Source organism: Gordionus sp. m RMFG-2023, chromosome 5 (genome assembly GCF_954871325.1).
Source record: "Gordionus sp. m RMFG-2023 chromosome 5, tfGorSpeb1-WG-v2, whole genome shotgun sequence".
Taxonomy (NCBI): Eukaryota; Metazoa; Nematomorpha; class Gordioida; order Chordodea; family Parachordodidae; genus Gordionus; species Gordionus sp. m RMFG-2023.
Window position 1 is genome coordinate 15,014,643 of NC_088779.1, and position 22,567 is coordinate 15,037,209.

At 26.6% G+C, this 22,567-nt stretch overlaps 1 protein-coding gene across 4 annotated transcripts in view; it reads left to right on the forward strand.

The window, feature by feature from the left end:
* Positions 1-22,567, forward strand: part of LOC135930565 (uncharacterized) — a 67,062-nt gene that overhangs the window by 29,378 nt on the left and 15,117 nt on the right. For 2 of the 4 annotated variants that reach the window (XM_065467388.1, XM_065467389.1), the window contains exons 11-16: positions 199-321; positions 1,093-1,156; positions 5,306-5,350; positions 10,583-10,732; positions 16,356-16,775; positions 18,982-19,082. In XM_065467388.1, the coding sequence (XP_065323460.1) occupies positions 199-321; positions 1,093-1,156; positions 5,306-5,350; positions 10,583-10,732; positions 16,356-16,775; positions 18,982-19,037 (858 nt within the window). In that variant the 3' untranslated portion in view covers positions 19,038-19,082. The remainder of the gene's footprint in view (positions 1-198; positions 322-1,092; positions 1,157-5,305; positions 5,351-10,582; positions 10,733-16,355; positions 16,776-18,981; positions 19,083-22,567) is intronic. The other 2 variants (XM_065467387.1, XM_065467386.1) reach the window with 2 other exon arrangements.

Below are 22,567 nucleotides of genomic sequence, written 5' to 3' on the forward strand. Positions count from 1 at the left end.
TTTGTCAAGATCCAGCCTACTTGCTCTGACATTTATAAAATATTTTTACTTTTGAAAAACTAATTTACTTAACATATAAAGAAAACAAAGTAATTATGAATTTAAATCATGATTTTTAAAATTTAGTGATTTAAATTTTCTTTATAAATACAAATTTAATATAATATAATTAATATTTTTTGATACCGTTAAATATAGAAGCTCAAACATCCATATTACGCAAATGAGATTAGAGAATATGGGTCAAGAAAACAAGATCGAACTGATGCTATTGAGGAATATTCTAATAGAATCGAGGCGGAAGAAGGATTTTCCAGAAAGGTATTGGTATTTTATACTTATTATAATAACTAGTAGATAGCCCGTCAAAAATGGCGGGAAATGGTAATTTTCTCATTACTTCACTGAAGGTTGTTACTTGTTATCTGAAAATAATATACAATTTTTATCTTTTTAACCCCCTTTCCTCTTCAGGTCAGGTCCAACCCATTAAAACTTTTGTGTCAAAATATATTTAAAGCTTTTACTTGATGCCCATATCAATATTATTTGTTAAAATATTACTGATCACCTATGCCTAATATTTAATATTAAAAAAATTTCCAAGCAAGGTCCAAGGCAATAATAATTTGAAAAGATTCCCCAAGCCTAACCAAGGGCTATAATAATTTTGTTTGTTGCTGGAATAAATTATTAGAAAAATTGAATTTAAAAATACAATTAGAATCAGATTTTCATGGGCCTTGATTTTTTGATCAGGCCAAGCCTGCCAAAAATATGCTTTAGGCCAACTGGTCCATAGTTAATAATAAAAAATTCCCAAGCGTCCAAGCTCTTGTTTACATTTTTTGTGCTCTCATAATAAAAGTTTCTGTTCGGGAATATAAGTGTGATAAAAATGGTATCTCTATCTAGATCCATTTTATGACGATGCTATGTTTAGATACATTTTTAGACCATGTATTATCTAGATTTATTTAAAGTTATCTTTTAACAACTCTAAAAACAACAGCTAAGTTGTAATTTGAATACATAAGTATTAAGGCTATATAAAAATAATACCAAATTATATAATTATTGAATATTTTTAAGATTAAAAAGTCAATGACGGTGAGCAACACAAAAATCTTGACAATAGAAGATGCTATGCATTCAGGTTATAATGATTGCCTTAAATAAAATCTTTCATTATTTTGGAAATAATGTGTGCCTCAATTTTAAGTTAGGAAGTATTCATTTATTTTAGGCAGAGATGCACTAATATTACCTTTTTTACCAATTAGATATGAACAAATATTTTTTTTTTAAATAAGACTTTTTGAGAATGCTCATATTTTGATCAAACTTTATCTAAATTTTTTAGCAGTGTTTTTGTAAAATTTTCGAAAGAGGGTAGCTATTACCCAAAAAATAAATAATAGACGCAGAAATGGGCAAAAAATGGAGGCGAATTTTTTTCCAAGAATTTTTTAATAGTAAAATAGATATTTAAAAAGTTATATAAAAATTGAAATATATTGCAAATACATATGGACAATTCAACATGAGTTTCAACCCGACCCTTTCAGATTTTCTAAAATTTTTACAAGAGTGTATATATTATAATTAAGAAAAAAATAAAATTTTACCTCCAACTCTAAACAGCGGCTGAGATATAAGTCTCCAAATGTTGAAAAATGAGGTATTGTGGGCAAAATGCACTCCTTTTAATTTGATATCTTTGGATGTGATTGAGCTAGAAGCATCATTTAAATTTCTCTATAGTATGGTAGAACTTTATTGTCATATATTTTAAAGATTATATAAAAAATTAATTGTCAAAAACCGGAAATGATTATAAAATCAAATCGATATTTTTTTACGTTTATCTATGGGATTAATTAACAAATAAATGAAATTTCAAGTTGGGCCATGTACAGGTTTAGGATACATGTCATTATTAACCAAATGTTAAAATTCTTAATAAATATAATTCTAAAATATTTAAGCTAAATTCTTCTATATATTTTATATATGTAAATAAAAGATGGGGATGGGGAGGGCGGGTTTATTGTTTATTTATCAAATATATTTAGCTCATTCTTAAAATTCGCAATTTTTTTCTTTTTTTAAAATTGTAGATTACATTCTAATCAATTTTGATAACTTATATTGCGAAGGCCTAAGAAATATACTTCCTTGGATGATGAACTAGAATAAATATTTGACAATTAACTATAAAATCTGCAGTATCTGACCTAAAAGGTTGCATTCAACCAATCTTTCAACTATATTTTATGAGGAATATATTGATACTGCTTTTGAACATCTAAATGATTCATTATTATTAATGTGCTAGACATCAATTAAGAAGAAACACTTAAGTAACAAAAGATATAAAAAATTATAAATCCAAGAAAAAATTAAGAATGGTGTTTTAAAAATTTCTCCAGAATTTAATATTAACGATTAATGTGAAATCATTAAGCAATTGAAAAATAAATTTGAAACAACACATTCTCGAAATAAAAAAAATAGATATTGACGGTTTTACCAAATTCTTGGATCCTAAAAACAAGAATATTCTACGACTGAATTCATAGCAAGGACAGAAAAAAATTGGACAAGGAAAAGGGTGTTTTATCGAATCCAAATATCATAAAGGCGTTTTTCGAGACAATATCATAGATATTATCCGAAAATTTTATAATTCCGATTAAAAGAGTCATATTATTTCTAATAAAAATTATTTTATATGAATAAAGGTTAAAAGAGATGACCAATTGAAAATACTCATTTTTTTGCAATCTTATAGAATTATAATCTAATTTTAAAGTGAGCTTGCAAATTTAGGTTCAATTTTTTAATATTTATTTTAAACTAAAATTATTGGTTTTCTTAAATCAAAATGTATAATGTTTTTTTTTCTGTGTGTAGTAACACAACATACAATATAATCATAATCTATGCCATTACTTGATTTTGAAACGAAGGCTGAATGATATTTCTTCGTAACAGCACATGGCAAGCATTAAAATGTTAAGAAAGAGCTAAGCGCCCATATGAGAATAAAATATTAAACACTTTAGTATTTAATTTTTATAAAGCAAATATCACTTTATTTACGTTAACATACGAACATCTTGTTAAGGTCAAATCTATTCCTGGAATACAAAATTCATGCTTTTATGTCTTTTATGGAAAATTAAATAATATTCAATAAAAATAAATTTTTTTAAAATAATTTTAAATATTGTCCAATGAAATTATAATCAAAAATTGATTTGTATTTTTTCTATATTTTATGAGAAAAATTGAATTTATTAAATAAATTGACCAAAGCCCCCATCCCATACTCTTCCAGATCTTAAAAAACTATTCTTTTAATTATTAAACATAAAATATTTGATAATGACTTTACAATTATTGATTAATATCAAATATTTATTAAGAATTTTTGCAATTGACCTATAATTAAAATGTTCGGTTCAACTTGAAATTTTTCATATTTATTAAATTAATCTTATAGTATATAGAGAGAAAAAAATGCCAATTTGATTTAAGGATCATTTCCGGTTTTTGACATTTGAATTTTTTTAAAAAATATTTAACATAATGTTACTACAAAGGAGTACATATATAGAAATTTTAAGAAAGCTAGTAATTATATTCATAGATATTAAAATTAAAGAGAGTGCATTTTTCCTAATATGCCCATTTTCCGACATTTAGAGGCCCATATCTCAGCTGCTGTTTGGAGTTGGAGACTTAATTTTTTTTTATATATACAAATTCTTGTAAAATTTTTAGAAAAATTTAAGGGGTGTTTTTGTTGTTGATATTCATGGACACCATATGTATTGAATAAAATATGAGGTAATTTTTTTAGAATGCATTTCATAGTTAAAAAATGATTATATTATTATAATATAATGCATAAAGAAATAGATCAAAAAAAGGTGAAAAAAAACTACAATAATCTCCATAGCGAATCATTTTCATTAATAATATTAACCACACGTTTCCTTGATTGGTTTTCGTTGCAGACATCTAAATTGTCAGTTACTTTTTAATATATGAAGAATAATCACTGACTGAGGGGAGACCCCGTAACGTTTATCATCATTAAACTAGAAATATGTTCATATAAAACTTGCACTTGAATCCGTAATAATGACATTCATATGATGATAGCCGCGCTACTCAGCAATACTACACGGGATTTTTTTTAATATACTCTTTCAAATAACTAGGGCATTTATTACTTTAATTAATATTATCAATATATTCCCTCATCCCATTTTTCGCGAGATCCACACGAGTTTCAGTCGGAATATTACTAATCAAAATTTATTTAGTTATTTCATACTTTCTCCTTTAGACATATTAAATAAATATTCAATTATAAAGATTTAGAACCTATTAAGCATACCCTTGAACCATTTAAAACACAAATCTTTCGCTTTATTGATTTTTCAGCTTTAGGTGAATTGATTGTTCTTGCCTGAAGGCTAGACAGATTGGATAATTCAATTAGAACATCATACATCAAGGAAAATCTGATAAGAATTCACCACTTTTTATTGGGTGAACAGCCGTTAAATTTTGCACTATTGCTAGAATTTGTTAAAATTTTGAAATGCGCTTAGTTATTCCAAATGGCCTTAACGTTACGATGACCTCCAGACACCCATCGTACATCAAGTACCCTTTCAATCTTCAGCAACTGAAGGCCCAATTCAGACGCTATTCAATCTAACGCCTTTTCATTTTTGTTAGACTGACTATATAAACTATATATTGATTGTGTCAAAAGCTTTACAGTGATTCACTTCTCTAAAACCTTTTTTGGATCGGACACCACAAATTCTAAACGGTGATTTAAACAAATGCCAGGGTATGATCGTTAAATATTCTAAGAACCAATTAAATTAGGGAAAGCTTAGTTTTTGAATTAAAAATATACAATGCAATTACATTAATATATACTACCATTTTGTTTATAAAATATTTTATGTTTATTTCATAATAAAAAAATATTAATATATACTAAAATGCCATTATAAAAAAATTCAAATTTTTTGGAAATATGCTCCTCATTTTTTTAAACATTTCTTGTCTGGGGTATGCTTAATTTTTTGACAATAGCCCTTTTTTAGGGCAAAGTTGCATCGAAATTTGAATAATTTGATATAAACATATCCACCAGGTATAGGTGCATCTCTCATATTACGTAAGGTAAACACAAATTAAAAAATAATAGAACTAAAATTAAATGATTAATTCTTATTCAAAATATTGAAATTAGTATAAATTATTATAATAGATTTGGCTTCTAGCAAAACAGTTGACAAAATTGTGAAAAGTCAAAGTAAATATTATTTTTGATACTATATCCCCATATATTTGAAAGTAATCTAAAATTTGGTCCCCGAAAGATAGGTCACGGAAGATTAGGCCCCTAGAAAATTGGCCTGAATATTGGTCCCCAAATTTTGTAATTCTTAAATACAAAAATTAAAATGTGGTGTCTATAAATACTAATATATAATTGAGGGATATTCATATGTTCTTCATAAAAAAGTATTAATATTATTAGAATGTAGATACTTAAAATAGAGAAAATTTAAATGCAAAGCAATCTTCCACAAAAAAATAAAAAAACCTACATTAAATGACATGCATGTCTATTTCTTTGATGAAAATAGGCACGCCATCTTAAAATTTTGGTAAACATAAAGATATAACCATAGGCACTGAGAAGTCTCTCCAATTACTTGCTGAATAAAATTTTTGACAAATATGCTATATATATGCTATGCTATCAGGGGACAAAAGAACTCTGATAGCTAAATATAACATCTATTAATTCCTGATCATTTGCAAAATTTATGAATAATTAAAAATTATATTTATGCTATTATTTATATTTAAGGTGTTTGGAAAAATTTCGGACCAGAAAATTCTACACGTTTTATACTCTCAGATAATAATGGTCTTTTTTTTTACTAAAGACAGAATAATATTTTTTGGAAAAATGTAGCTTTTAAAATTTCTATCCTTAACTATCTTAATATATGGATGGTAATTTATTGTTTTTTGGGAATAAAATAAAAAAGCCCAAGATTCGTACGAAAATATTTTAGAAATTATTTTTGGGAATATCATCAGAAAATTTTTACCAGGTCATTTATATATGAATTATAAAAAGCACACAAATGGCTGCAGTTATAGTTTAGAAATATTTTTGCATATTTTGACAAAAATGATGTAATCGGTTTATTTAAAAGAGAATTCTAAATCTCAATTCGTACGTCATATTCAGTCAAAATACCCACCTGAAACATGAAATATATATGGATAAGATTTTAAATAGGTGTTAAAGCATATTCAATGGAGTCTGTATATGCTGATAAATTAGCGTGAAAAGACCATTAACAATAGTATAAAACACAAAATGTTTTTTTTTTCTCTTTAGCTTTCACCTTTTCTGGTGGTAAGCTCCTTCAACATCTCTCTCTACTTTATGTTATTCATACAATCTCTTTTATCTATTTTATACTTCTTTATATTGGCTCTAACTTTATGGCCCCATTGAAGTTTTGGCCTTCCTCTTTTACGTTTGCCCATCACTTCCAAACTTTCAACTTTATTTCCTATGTAGTTCATAGGCCTTCTCATTGTGTGCCCATACCACCTAAGTCTGTTTACCATTAACTTAGTCTTAATGGGCACTACCTTTAAACTATTTAGTATTCTTGTACTGTGCACCTTATCCTTTCTTGTTACCCCAGCAATCATCCTCAGCATTCTCATCTCCATAGTTTGTAGACTTCTCTCGTCTGATTCTTTGGTTGGCCATGTTTCCGAACTATATAGAATAGTTGGTTGTACTATGGAACTGTAGATTTTTCCCTTTAATTTGTGTGGGATTCTTTTGTCAAATAGCACTCCAGATAAAGATCTCCACTTTAACCACCCTTGATTAATCTTATTCATCTCTTTTTCTATTGTGCCGTTTGTTTGTATAGTGGAGCCCAAATATTTGCAGCTTTTAATTGCGGATATCTGCCAATCATTTATATCAATACTCTCCGTTTCATCTCCTCCTATCACCATATACTCCGTATTTTCTCTGTTTACTTTTAATCCGTGCGTTTCTAGGATATTTATCCAATTCACTAACCTTTCTTTCATTTCATCCTTGGATTCGGTAAGTATCACAATATCATCTGCAAATATCATATTCCACGGGACTGTTTGAGGTATAGACTGTGCTAATACATCTATTACTGTAATGAAGAGAAGTGGGCTGAGAGCCGACCCTTGATGAACTCCTTCGGCTATTGTGAAGCCTGCTGAAGTACCTGTTGTGCTACGGACCATTGTTGTATGTCCCATATACATATCCTGTATTATTCTTATATATTTTTCGGGTTTGTGGCGTAGCGCCCACCAGATAAGTTTTCTTGGGATTCTATCGAAGGCCTTTTCTAGATCGAGAAAGACCATGTGTAGCTTTTTGTTCTTTTCTCTGTATTTTTCACTCATTTGCCTAATTGCATGGATAGCATCGGTTGTTGATCTTCCAGGCATAAAGCCAAACTGTGTCTCTCCTATTTCGATTATATCTCTATCTTTTTTCTATTATTTTTTCGTATAGTTTTAGACAGTGTGACATTAGTTTTATGCCCCTGTAATTTTGACAATTGTGTGGATCCCCTTTATTTTTGAAGATAGGAACTAGATAGCTCTTCCTCCATTTTTGGGGAACCTCTTCATTTCCAAGTATTTTATTGTACAGATTTGTGAGGAGATGTATTCCATCATCTCCTAGTGCTTTAAGGCTTTCTATTGGAATATCGTCTGGACCCCTAGCTTTGTTGTTTTTCATATGCTTGAGGCATGTGATTATTTCTTGTTCCGTTATAGGTTGTACAAGGTTTTGACAAGGGGAGTGTTCATCGAGATGCAATATGTGGGAATTAAATTGAGAAGCTCCTGAAAATATTCTTTCCATCTATTCATTATTTCTTTTTCCTTTATTATCAATTTCCCATCTTTATTTTTGATTACTTTCGGAGCTCCGTTTATATCCCTAGAGTTCTTTTCTCGCTGTTTGGCTAATCTGTATATTTTATTTTGCCCTTCTTTGGTATGTAGATCTTCGTACATGTCATCGTATGCCATAGATTTGGCCCTAGTCACCGCTTTTGTATCTAATCTCTTGGATTTTTTGTATCTTGACTTGTCATCTGCATTTTTGGATTTGTACCATATTTTATAAAGGGCTTTTTTCTCCTGTATAGTGGTTTGTACCTCTTGATTCCACCACCATAGTTCTTTGTGTGATTTGTTGCCTCCTCTTGTCAAGCCTAGCGTCGATTTTGCAGTGTCTATTAATCTGGATGAAAGGTCTGTTCCAGATTTTTTCACTGACTTGTGAGCAATTTATTGTTTCAATGTTTGCATTGATTGCAAAGGCATCTGTCATTGTTTTTAATTTGCCCCATTTGATGCATGGTTCCAGTTTTATCTTATTTTGAGTGGATTTATTTGAGATTTGTAAATCCATGATTAGTAGCTTGTGTTGTGCGGCGATATCTTCTCCTGGGATGACTTTGCAGTCTATTACATCTTTTAATCTTCTGCGAGAGATTAGCATGTAATCTATCTGTGTTTTCCTAGTACCACTTTCATATGTTATTAAATGACTGTCTTTTTTCCTATAGTAGGTGTTGGTTAAGGCAAGGTCGAAGGCTTGCGCAAATTTCAGTACGTGCTCTCCTTCATCATTTCTTTCTCCGTATCCAAAACCACCATGATGCCTTTTGTAGCTATCTCTTGCTTTCCCCACATGCGCATTTAAGTCACCACCAATTATGACTAGGTCATCCTTAGGGATTTCCATTACAGCTTCATCAAGGATAGCTCTAAAGTCATCTTTCTCTTCTTCCTTGCAACCCGTTTGAGGAGCATATACTTATAGGATGTGTAGTATTGATTGACCAATGCAGAGTTTTATCTTCATTAGTCTATCAGAGATCCTGTTGACTTCTACTACTGAAGAGGTTAGGTCTTGGCTGAGGATGATGCCGACACCGTTCCTATTGCTAACAAGTCCATTATAGTACAATTTATACCCATCTCCAATCATCAAAGTTTTCTGTCCTTTCCATTTCGTCTCTTGTATACACGCTATATCAACTTTTCTCTTGTTCAACATTGATGCCAATTCTCTCCTCTTACCTTTAAGCGTCCCAATATTCAAACTTGCCAGTCTTGTCTTCTTTGCTTTGACCTTTACTTTATTTTTCACAGGATGGAGGTCTACACCCTGCGCGTCGCATGGAGGGAACGCCCTAGCTTTCATATTCATATTTTCATTTGTGTCCTTCATTTGTTTATTGGACAGGTATCCTTAGCACCCGGCTGTCCAGGCCTGTCGGTGACCGGGGTGTCATCTCTAAGCTCCGAAATTCATCATACCATATGTCTTTACACATCAGTCATCGAAGAAAAACTTGAAAGTTTTTATGGTTCTTACCAGGATTGAACCCGCGTCCTTGTTCATACTCGTGTTTCCAAGCCTACATCTTACCCATTAGGCCACCCCGGCGATTAGTATAAAACACAAAATGTATTGAAAATAATTAGTAATTTAGAGATGAGATTTTAACTTACCCAATTTTCTGCGCCTGATTTTATTCAGAGATCTGCACGCCCGTTTAAAACAAGACCTAGCCTGAAGCGAGTAGTAACTTAAAAATTTAAAAATCCAGGCTTGGATTAAAAATTGCCAACTTGGCAAATATTAGACCCTTTTTTCTGCCACTTTAAAAAATAAAAAAAATAAAATTTTACCAATTAATTAGCTGGAATATATATTCTTTTAACATACATTTACTTTTTATATTTTCAATTTCCCTTTAAAATTATTTACAAAATGCAGCCAAAATTATTTTAATGGAATAAGCTTAAAAATAAAAAGCCCGGCCAAAAAATAATGCTTATGGTTTTAATTATCTAACAAATATTATTACAATTATGTATATAGATTTTTTTTTAAGTTGGGTGATAATTTTTTGAATGCTAACTTGATAGAGAGAATATACTATGTGAATAAAAAATAGCTAAATTGATGCAGGTTGTATTATAATTTGCAAATTTTTTATCATGGTTTAATTGTTATTATTTTTTTTAACTTAGATTTGTCCAAAATGTCAAAAAATTGATTCGCATATTTTGAAACTTTATCAATAAAAAAGAAATAAGGTTTTTTAAATATAAGAAAGAATAATAACATGTTCAAAAAATAGAAAATTTTAACATTTCATTAAAATTTTCAAATTTTTGATTTTTTTAAAAATTTTTTAGACAATTATCTTAATAAAATTAAGGGTTTTTTAAAAAAATATTTATAAAAAAGAATTTTTTTTTAAAAAAAGGGGAGCGGCATTTTTGGGGGCAATATTCCCGAAGACCAATTTTTCGGAGCAATCTTTTGTAAATGTTAGTTTTTTTAAAATTTTTTTTAGATTTTCTAATGATTGAGAAATGTATGTAAATATTTATTATATTAATATGTATACATGAATTATAGTTGTAAGTTCTCGCTCTAATAAAGATGATAAAAAGAGTGACGGATCAAGCCATCAATTAGATCTGGTCAACGATTTCTTAAACAAAGCGTCTCACAGTAGACCCGTCGATATAAGCTTCAATCACACCTCAAATTATAGAGATATCAATAGTAATTGATTTCTTTTATATATTCTGAATTTAGCACCTCTCATTACCGTCCATAGTTAACAGATATTTGGAACTTGAGCCCCCCCCCCCCCCCGATTGATGACTCCTCAGATTATTATATCAGGATATATTTAAATGATTAATCTATTTTTAAAAATGCAATTTTAGATTTTAAATCAAACTTTTTAATTAATACAATCAGTAATTAATAAAAATAATTCTGTAATTCAATGTTTGATTTATTACCATTATGAATTTACAAAATTTTCGCTCTAAATGTACAAAGATTTTAATATTATTTTGGAACCTTTGGAAAATATTTTGCTATATTATAAAAAAAATCACTTGATTTAATTCGAATTTAAATCAATTATATTTTAAAGAAAAATTGGGAAATTAAGGAAGTAGCATATAATGCTATTTGTTTGCACTGCTAAGCCACAAACTCAATGAAGAACTTTGAGATCGGGTCATGATATTTTATTGATAAAAATTCCAAAATTATTTTTAAACATAAAAGTGTGTAAAGATTTTCAAAATTATTTTACAGAAAAAAAATAAAGTATATCTAAACTATAAAAAATTCGTCCCTTTTATAGGGAAAATAAAAGGCGCAATTATAAATTAAAATTAAATTGGCGCAAAGTGAAAAAAAGAACGTTTTTGTGGAACCGAGTTGTGTTAGTTTTATCGTACATAATTGGGGATAAAACCTACCCCCCTAAACTTCCCGAAACTCAAAATATACCTTGGGATGCAGGGTGGTCTCCCGGACCCAACGGTCTAACTCATATTTTCGGATCACCTTACTGAGGACTCCTAAAGTAAGAAATCCAGTAAAGTGAGAGAAAACACAAAAGCCATATGTTTTATTTTCACTGTTTAATTTAAAACAAAAGAAGGACCAAAAAGAGAAACCTTTTTTTTAACATTCATTTTATTGTAAACAAAGGAGGGGTATTAAAAAAAACTTTATTTATCTTTAACATTAACAAAAGAGGGGGATTAAAAAACTTTTTCATCTTAACCATAATAAAAGAGGAGGATAAAAAAAAACTTTTTTTCCATCTTTAACACTCAACATTCTCAGTATCAGAAGTAATTGTATTCAGGTGAAAAACATGAGCGAGAATCATCATTTTTTATATCCCGGAGTTAATAATAAAACTCCAAGATATACAATTAAAATTATTAATAAAAATAGGAAAATTGATTCCTTTATTTTGGGGCTCTCATCTAGATCAACAAGCGGCATAAGTATACATTTCCCATTATAATCAGGGGTTCGAACCGAACCGCAAAACCGGAATGAACCGTTATGATTTTCTGAACCGTAACCTTAACCGAACCGTTATGAAGAAAATATTAAAAGAGCGAACCGAACCGTTATAAATATTTTGAACCGGTTTAAACCGGTTCAAAACGGTTTTAAAAATAATTAATTTTAAATTATTAACCTAAATTTAAAATTTTAATTTTCCTGAAGTATATCAAAAACTTAATTCGTTAAAATTAGATATAGCAACTAGATATGATAGGTCCATATTGGGGATCAATATTCAATTTATAAATAACGGAAAAATAAAATTAAGGACTCTATGCATGAAAGTGATTAAAGAACGACACACATCAGAATATCTTAAAAAAATTATTCTAGATGTTCTAAAAGAATATGAAATAAAAATTGAGCAGATTTACACAATAACCACCGATAATGCAGCAAATATGATTAAGTTAATTAAGCTATTAATACTACACGATGAAGAAGATGATGAAGATGATGACCTTAACGATTATTTAATTAATGATGATTTAAATAATAATGATATAGATAATGACGATTTAAATAATAATGATATAATTCATGATGAAAATAAAGAACTTTTTAATATTGAAAATATTAATCTTGCACCAAATGCTAGATCCATATTAATAGGTATTAGATGTGCTTCACATACATTTCAATTAGCAATTAATGATTGCATTAAAAATTCAAATGAAATTGTCATTATAAATAAAGCAAGAAACATCTGCAAAAAAATAAGAAATCAGACAACAATGGCTATTCTCTCAAAATTAAATTTGAAAAAACCACTAATAGATTGTTGTACAAGATGGAACTCTATCTATTTAATGTTGGAGAGATTACTAGAGTTAAAAAGCCTCAAAATTAAATTTGAAAAAACCACTAATAGATTGTTGTACAAGATGGAACTCTATCTATTTAATGTTGGAGAGATTACTAGAGTTAAAAAGCTTTTGCCAAGAAATATCGCTCCAAAGCGATCGCGAAAAATGTTTATCAGAGAATGAATGGAAAATAATTAGTGACATATTAAAAGCTTTATATCCAGCTTATGTTTTGACAAAATATTTACAAAGTGAACAATTGACAATGGGCGATTTTTATGCTGCGTGGATCAAATGTCTCATGCAAACGAGTAAAGTGGACACTCCATTTGCCAGACTTTTAGTTTCTACGATGAAAGCACGAGAAATAAATTTCAAAAATGAAGTTTTTTGCTCTGCTATTTATCTCGACCCTAGATATAATGTATTTTTAACTTTTGAAGAAAGAGAGATCGCCAGAAAACATCTTTGTAAAACTTGGAACTTGATACAAAATCTAAATAATCAGAATATTGAAATTCTAAATACTATGCCTACGTGTTCGTATTCGAAGGATAATTTAGATGATGATTTTGAAGATTTATTAAAGTCGCATGAAAGTCTTAATAAGAATAATTCTCAGGGCATCGAAAATTATAATAAATGTATAGAAATAGAATATATAATTCGTTCATTTGATAATATAGAGAGATTAGAAAAAGATACTAATCTTTTGAATTATTGGGAAAATGTAAAGAATAGTATGCCAGAACTTTATAAGTTAGCTATAACTGTGCTAGCAGTTTCAGTTACGCAGGTCTCCGTAGAAAGAGCATTTTCAAGCCTTAAGTTTATACTCTCTGCCCAGAGAACTAAATTAAATCCTGAAATATTAAAAATATTTTAGTTATCCTTTCGAATTCTCTTTTTAAACCTAAATAGTATAGTATACATATTATTTTATTCATTATTGTATTTACGCATGTTTGTTTTTATCTTATTTATTTATAAAATAAAAAAAAACTAATTTGTCTAATTTATATTTCCTAAATTTAATAAAAATATCTATTAGATTATCATGGATAAATTAAATAAGAAATTATAAACTAAAAAGATTTTTCTCTAAAATTAATATATACATGGTTAATGATTAATTTTTTTTAAAATTAAATTTATAAAAACCGGAACAAACCGAAAAGAACCGTTATAAATTATAAACCGAACCGAACCGATATGATTTTTTTTTAAAAAACCGAAATGGAACAAAACCTTTATAAAATTTTAAACTAAAAACCGGAACGAACCGAACCGTTATACTAAACGGTTCGAAACCCTGATTATAATACATTTAGAAAATGGATTATGGACTCTTGCATATCTATTCATTTACAATATCATAAATTTTATATTGACTTTTTTACAAAATTAAAAAGTTTCCACAACATTTTTTGATTTGTCGTAATCACAATTACGAATTGATTCCTCTTTTTTAAAAATTATTTATTGAGACCTATCGTCTTTGGAGCCTTCATATTCTAATTTAGAGATAAATCATTTTAGAAATAATTGCATACCACTCAGATAGCTAGGATTTATCAAGGAGAGGGGGAGGTGGTTATTAAATTCCTATAGAATAACTGATCATATACCTGCAGAGATACCATTTGAACATTCCCGGCCCGGATTTTTTATAAAAAATATTTTTCGGCCTAGCCTGGATTTTATATTTTCAAGGCCGGTACGGATTTTTTTAAAATATATTATAATTATTTTTAATTTTTATAAACAATAATGATGATTTAAAATATAAGGCCAGGCCTATTTAAAAAAAGATTTAAAACCCGGCATAGGTATATTTAAAAAAATTAAAATCCGGATCCGGCTTGCCGGTCTCTGATTAAGTATTTTTGTTTATAATATTTGTAATATTCTTTTTATCATCCCCGTTAAGCTTCTCAACAATTAAGCACTTATTCTAAAATAAATTATTAGCAACAAAATTTTGATCAACCTTGTTATTGAAAATAATCAGACAGCATTTATTCTGAATTTTATCAATTTTTAATTTTAATTATTGGTGGATTGGATAGTATTTAAAAAGTTATTAGCAAAATAAAGAAAATTGGCATCATGTTAGAAGTAAAAATATAGAAGAATCAAATATTTGGCTTGTCCCTTATTAGTGGCTGGTTTGTATTTACTGATTCCTCAATTAGTTTTGCTAACCTTAAAAAAATAAGCCGAGAACAAAATTAAGTCTATAATGTCACTCTTTAAACCTGAGAGCCAAACATTTTTAAACACTGATTATGGAATTTATACCAAACTATTAAGTAGTGCTTAATTACTGCAATTGCATCCCTATACGTGGTTTAAATGAGAAAAGGGTATGTGTAAAATAATAAAAAAGTAGCCAAATTAGCATATGCCAGAACGTGTAGTGTTGAAGTTCTAAGTATCTAATTTGCCCTATATTTATTGCACCAAAAAACTATGCACGACCTAAGCTATAATTAAGATTTTGAAACTTATATTAATAATTAGTGCGTTATTTAGTATATTTTGATGTCTTAAACAATTTGATGGTTTGAAGAAGATTACTGGTAAAATAAGAAAAAATTGCTAAGATTGACAATATGACAAAACTAAAATTAAAGAAGCATAAGCATTGAATATTTGGGCTAGGATCTGCATCGGGCCTAATTTTTCAAGCCCGGCCCAGCCCGAAATTTTTTTTATAAAGTTTTGCCCGGCCCGAACCCGAAATTTTTTTCAAAAAATTTTGCCGGCCCAATTTTTATAATTACTCATAATAAACGATATTTGTTATATGGCGTCTACTTTCTATAAATAGAATCACATATTTTTATTTTACATAAAATTGATAAATTTAGATATATTTAAAAAAATTTCTAAGGCCCGACCCTGCCCGAATTTTCATGGCCCGGCCCTAAGCCCTTTCGAGCCGGTCTGGGTACGGCCGGGCCTACTTTTTCAGATCTCTAATTTGGGCTGCATCAATTAATTAGTAATTATTAATTTATCAATCAGTTTTTGCCAGCCACTAAATTGAAACCTAGTTATAAGCGTAATACAAACTTTAACGTTACATCTTAATATCGATTTTGAATAGTGATTTAATAATCAATTACATCTAAATACAAGGTTCCTTTTCCTTGTAAAATATTTTTGAATATTATGATTAAATACCTTTATAGATATTATTATTCTTTTCTGTTTAGTTAAATAATAGTTAAAATCTCATTACATTTTGAATCGAGTTATATTTTCAAAAACTCATATAAAACGCAGTATTAAGCATAAGAAAAATATAAGATTTACATTCCATAGTTTGAAAAATTTAAAAATGCTTCCATTTGACAAAAAGATAAAGGACTTTAAGTGTCATCTCATGAATTTTAGTTATAAAAATATAATTAGTTTTATTTTGATAATTCTATTAATTAACCATAATACTATACGTTTATAAACGATTAAATTATTGCCCATCAAAGTTACTCGGATTCCCTCACCCGTTAGAAAAAAGACGATATTTGCCCCCGAAGATCAGCAGCATTCTCGTCACCCTCACCCAAAAGTTGCAAATTCATGGCAAGTTATTACTGCCAATAAGCATATTTTACCTCAGTTACCCTTAATCAAATTACCATCTAATCATGAATCCGCACCTTTGATGTCAGAAGAAATGGCTGACGAACAAGAGTTCAGGGAATTTATACTATACAAGCGTCTTAAAAGAAAATTTGATTCAGAGGCCGGACAATCCATCAACATCCCTCCTACTAACAATTATGTTCAAACCGATCCTAATATTAATATAAATAGAATTGACCATTCGTACAGTCCTAATAATAATGAGCATCCAGAAAACGAATCTTCAAATAATTTTAGGAATATCAATAGCCTGAATCAAGGTTTAATATTATATCTTGTTTATACTTATTATTCATAATCAATTTTTTATCAATAACCCTAACATGTGATAAATTTGATGTAATCTTACAAGTAGGGGTGTATCGACGATTCTATCCGTTATCAATAGATCCAATTTAATAATAGGGAAAATCTTTACACTATAGGCCATTTCATGTCAAATCAAACACTTTCGGTCTACTTATTTCAATTTCGATAAAAATATATAGGCACGTTATATATGTTCTAGTAATATTTGAAGACATTAGCAATTATAATACCTGAGATAATGGGGATTAAAGGTATAAAAATTGGCTTTTTTAAGCCTTTTACTCATGTTAAATAGTTTTAATTTTTAAATAACTAAATTAGTTGAATTAGAATCTAATATTAATAACTAAGTAAAATAATTTAAAATTTCGAAATGATTATGAACTTCAATTTTTTAAAATTTTTATTATTCAATAACTATTTTTCTAATAATTTTTCAATATTTAGCGTATCTGGGTAATTATTAGAAAAAAATATCGCGAATAATGTATAAAAAACGTATTGGCACTATATTTGAACATTTCAATGCAATTAATGGTTTTTTTTATCGTTAAATTCATTTATTCTTAAAATATGAAAATAAAAAAATTTCAATATGCATGATATTACTTGTAAATAGGGTTGGCAAATATCGTTATGTTTTTTAAAAAAATCAAATATTATGATTTTTTAAAGTTAAAAAAACAAGCAATTTTCATTGCGATTTAAACCAAATATAAATAATCCAAATTTTAATTAAAGGATTATGGTGTAAGATTGTAAAATATTATTTTTTAAAATTTCAGTTTAATAATATTTTGCAAGTAAAGGACTAATGCTCAAGGGAACAAGTTAGGAAATTGGTGAAAAATTAAATATTTGTAATTTGATATTTTTTAAATTAAAGAGCCGATGATAATAATTTAATTATTTTTAAAATAATTTAACTATCAATATCGGCGTCGAAAAAGGTCAGCTGATATTTTTGGCTAAAATAATTTTATTTTAAAATTTTCTGATTTAAATAAAAATGCCAAATCAAATTTAATTTTTTAAAACTAAAATTACCTATTGCTACTTCTCAACCTGTTCTCTTAAGAGCATATTTTACATTCATAAATTTATTATTTTTCCGTTCAGTTTCTTACTATTATTTTTGAAAATCAAATTTTGTATTATTGTGTAAAAAATAAAATAAGTATAAAGGTAATCTCTTTTGAAATGTTCATTAGATATAAATTTCTAAATTATACAATTAAATTCTAATACCAATGTCGATGATATAAATATTATTTGTAATTTTTAAAATATGTTATTTTTAATTTTACAAACTAATTGAAGCAAGTGGTGATTAATAATGCAATTTGGTTACTTAATTTAGATTTTGCTTATTTAAGTCCTTATCTTTCACTATTTTTTTTGATGTAGATTAATGTTTTTTTTAAATAATAACCCTATTTGTAAATCAATTTTAAACGATAAAGGAAGTTTTATATTACATTGAAATGTTGATATATAGGTCCATCTATACATTAATTCATTATTCGCGATATTTTTTAAAATTAATACCCAGTTACGCTAATTATTCAAGAAATTATTAGAAAAATAGAAAAGAAATTTGAAAAATTGTAGTTCATAATATATTCGAAATGTTAATTTTCAAATAGACATATATTAAATAATCAAATTTTGATGCTTCCCCCCATAATTATATTCGAACTAAGTTATTTTTTAATTTTAATTATTTAACATCAGTATAGGGTTAAAAAAAGCGGGGTTTATACCTATCTCAGTTAATATAATTTATAATGAGTTAAAATTTCATTTTGATATTAACTAGATGAAAGGGCGGTCGAAACTCTCAACTCTCTTGCTTTTTATAGAAAAACCTATGATATTAACATTATTATATTATAAATAATTGTTATCCCTCATTTTGATATATTTCAGTCAATAACAGGTATTCTTAAAAAATACGAGCGATCGGGCTGATCCGATATTAAAATTCTGTACATCCAGCGTTGTGCTGCCATTTCTAACAATCAGTTTTGTTAAACGTTACTTTTAAAAGGAGCGTGCTACACCGCTACCCCTATTTGCCAAAAGAGGTAGCGCGCTATTAGTTACCGCTACTTTATAAAGAAAATTTAATAAATCTTTTTTTTTGGTTTATATTAGGTGTATGCCAATACCACTTTTTGGAGACCGATCCGATATTGCGGATATTAAATTGATATCGGCCGATTACATATCCGATATTGTATTCTGTAAACATACAAGTCGATTAATTTTTATTGCATACTCATCATACTTTTTAATATAACATTTATAATTTAAATCTACCATAAGTCATTTAAATATATTATAATAATCAGTTATAGTTTATTTTTATGAATTTAAAGTTATATAAAATATTTTTATTGATAAATCAATTATTTATATATTAAGATTAACATTAATCTATTTACATAATAAGTAATAAACAAATATATTATGAAATTTGAAATAAATTTTTTTAAATTAAGACGCCATTTTATCGGATCGGGAAATTTTATAATATCAGCCGATAACCGATATTTAAAAAAGGTAAAATATCCTACGACCGATAAATCGGTGCATCCCTAGTTATAATGTATTTTATTTGTGTATATGTTAGCGGCAATGTGAGGTAGTGGTAGGCAATGTAAATGTGAGATTTCGGCAATGTATACATTGCCTGGTTATTTTAGGCAATGTGTATTTTACAAATTTATAAATTTATTATTTATTTAAGATTAATTTATTATTTATTTAATATTAATTTATTATTTATTTAATATTAATTTATTTTTTGATATAATATTTTAATTTGTTATATTATCTTTTTAAATATATTTTTTGATTGATATTTTTTTTTAATATATTATAATATATTATAATTTGTTATATATTTTTTTACATATTTTTTTTGATAGATATTTTATTTTAATATAATTATTTTTTTATATATTTTTTTTGATTGATAATTTTTTTTAATATAATTTTTTTTATATATTTTTTTTAATATAATTACTTTTTTAAATATTTATTTTTGACGTAGATTTTTTTTGATAGATAATTTTTTTTTGTTTTTTGGTTTATATTATTTTTTAAATAAAACTTTAGAGGTAATATATAATATATTTTTTTTGATATTTTTTTTTAAGTATATTGAAATAATATATTTGTTATATTATTTTTTACATATTTTTTTTGATTGATATATTTATTTTTTACGTAGATTTTTTTTGATAGCTAATTTTTTTTTGTTTTTTGAGAGGTAATATATTTTAATTTGTTATATTATTTTTGTATTTATTTTTCACGTAAATTTTATCTTGATATATTTTTTGATAGCTAAATTTTTTTTAATTTTTTGTGTTATATTATTTTTTTAAATATATTTTTTGATTGTTTTTTTTAAGATAATTTTTAGAAAATATATTTTAATTTGTTATATTATTTTTATATATATTTTTTGACTGATATTTTTTATTATAATGGTTTTTTATGTATTTATTTTTCACGTAAATTTTTTCTTGATATATTTTTTGATAGCTAAATTTTTTTTTTATTTGTGTTATTATTATTTATTTAAATATATTTTTTGATTGATATTTTTTTTTAGAGATAAGATATTTTAATTTGTCATAATTTTTTTAAATATATTTTTTGATTGATATTTTTTTTAAATGATATTTATATAATTTATTTTTAACGTAATTTTTAATCTTTTGATTCCTAATTTTATAGGTAAAAGTGACAAAAGGTATAATCGTAATTTTTGAACTTTTTTAAGTTTTTAAAAGCAATTTTTAGTGAAGATGTATTATAGAAAAGTGACAATTGTCATAATTGTTATTTTTGAACATTTTTTAGTTTTTTTAAAGTAAATAGGTAAAAATATGTTTTGTAAAAATTTTAAATTAATATTTCAGTGAAGATGTATTATGGAAAAGTGACAATTGTCATAATCGTTATTTTTGAACATTTTTTAGTTTTTTTAAAGTAAATAGGTAAAAATATGTTTAGTAAACGTGTTAAATTAATATTTCAGTGAAGATGTACTATGGAAAAGTGACAATTGTCATAGTCGTTATTTTTGAACTTTTTTGATTTTTTTTAAAGTAAATAGTTAAAATTATGTTTTATAAAAATGTTAAATTAATATTTCAGTGAAGATGTACTATGGAAAAGTGACAATTGTCATAATCGTTATTTTTGAACATTTTTTAGTTTTTTTAAAGTAAATAGGTAAAATTATGTTTTGTAAACATGTTAAATTAATATTTCAGTGAAGATGTACTATGGAAAAGTGACAATTGTCATAATCGTTATTTTTGAACATTTTTTAGTTTTTTTAAAGTAAATAGGTAAAAATATGTTTTGTAAAAATGTTAAATTAATATTTCAGTGAAGATGTACTATGGAAAAGTGACAATTGTCATAATCGTTATTTTTGAACATTTTTTAGTTTTTTTAAAGTAAATAGGTAAAATTATGTTTTGTAAACATGTTAAATTAATATTTCAGTGAAGATGTACTATGGAAAAGTGACAATTGTCATAATCGTTATTTTTGAACATTTTTTAGTTTTTTTAGAGTAAATAGGTAAAAATATGTTTTGTAAAAATGTTAAATTAATATTTCAGTGAAGATGTATTATGGAAAAGTGACAATTGTCATAATCGTTATTTTTGAACATTTTTTAGTTTTTTTAAAGTAAATAGGTAAAAATATGTTTAGTAAACGTGTTAAATTAATATTTCAGTGAAGATGTACTATGGAAAAGTGACAATTGTCATAGTCGTTATTTTTGAACATTTTTTGAGTTTTTTTAAAGTAAATAGTTAAAAATATGTTTTGTAAAAATGTTAAATTAATACTTCACTGAAGATGTACTATGGAAAAGTGACAATTGTCATAATCGTTATTTTTGAACATTTTTTAGTTTTTTTAAAGTAAATAGGTAAAAATATGTTTAGTAAACGTGTTAAATTAATATTTCAGTGTAGATGTACTATGGAAAAGTGACAATTGTCATAATCGTTATTTTTGAACATTTTTTAGTTTTTTTTAAGTAAATAGTTAAAATTATGTTTTGTAAAAATGTTAAATTAAAATTTCAGATGTACTTATAATGTTTGACGCATAATCTTAGTAATAAATATAAGGGCTAATAGTATTTAATGTTCGCTATATTGCAACATAGTTAATTGCTAAAATTTATTTCGTTTATAAATATATTCATGAAAATGTATTTAGTGATAGATATACATCTCAATAGCTCTAACTTGTAATTTTAGATAGTTCACTAAAGTGTATAAATATTTAAAATATATTTACTCACAGAATTGAAATAAATAAGTCAAAGATATTATAGTTAGTTGATATACAAATAACCGATGCAGGATTCATATTTAAATATTTCGCAGTTAATATTTTAGGAAAAAATAAATTAATCCTAAAAATATTTTATTTATACATCGGTCTACTATTATAAATTATGTTAAAAAACATTTCCGGCTGCTATGAAGATTAAGGTGTAATCATAATAGTAAAATTTTTTATCATTTGAGGTCATTAATGTATTCATGCTGAAATCTCGAGATTAATCAAATCAAGGCATTGACGATTTGCAGGAAAATAATTCATCTTTAATTTTCAATATATAAATAATAGCGAATTTAGGAATTTTAATGTTAATATTCCTGTTAGTGTCTATATAATATAAAACATATCTAAA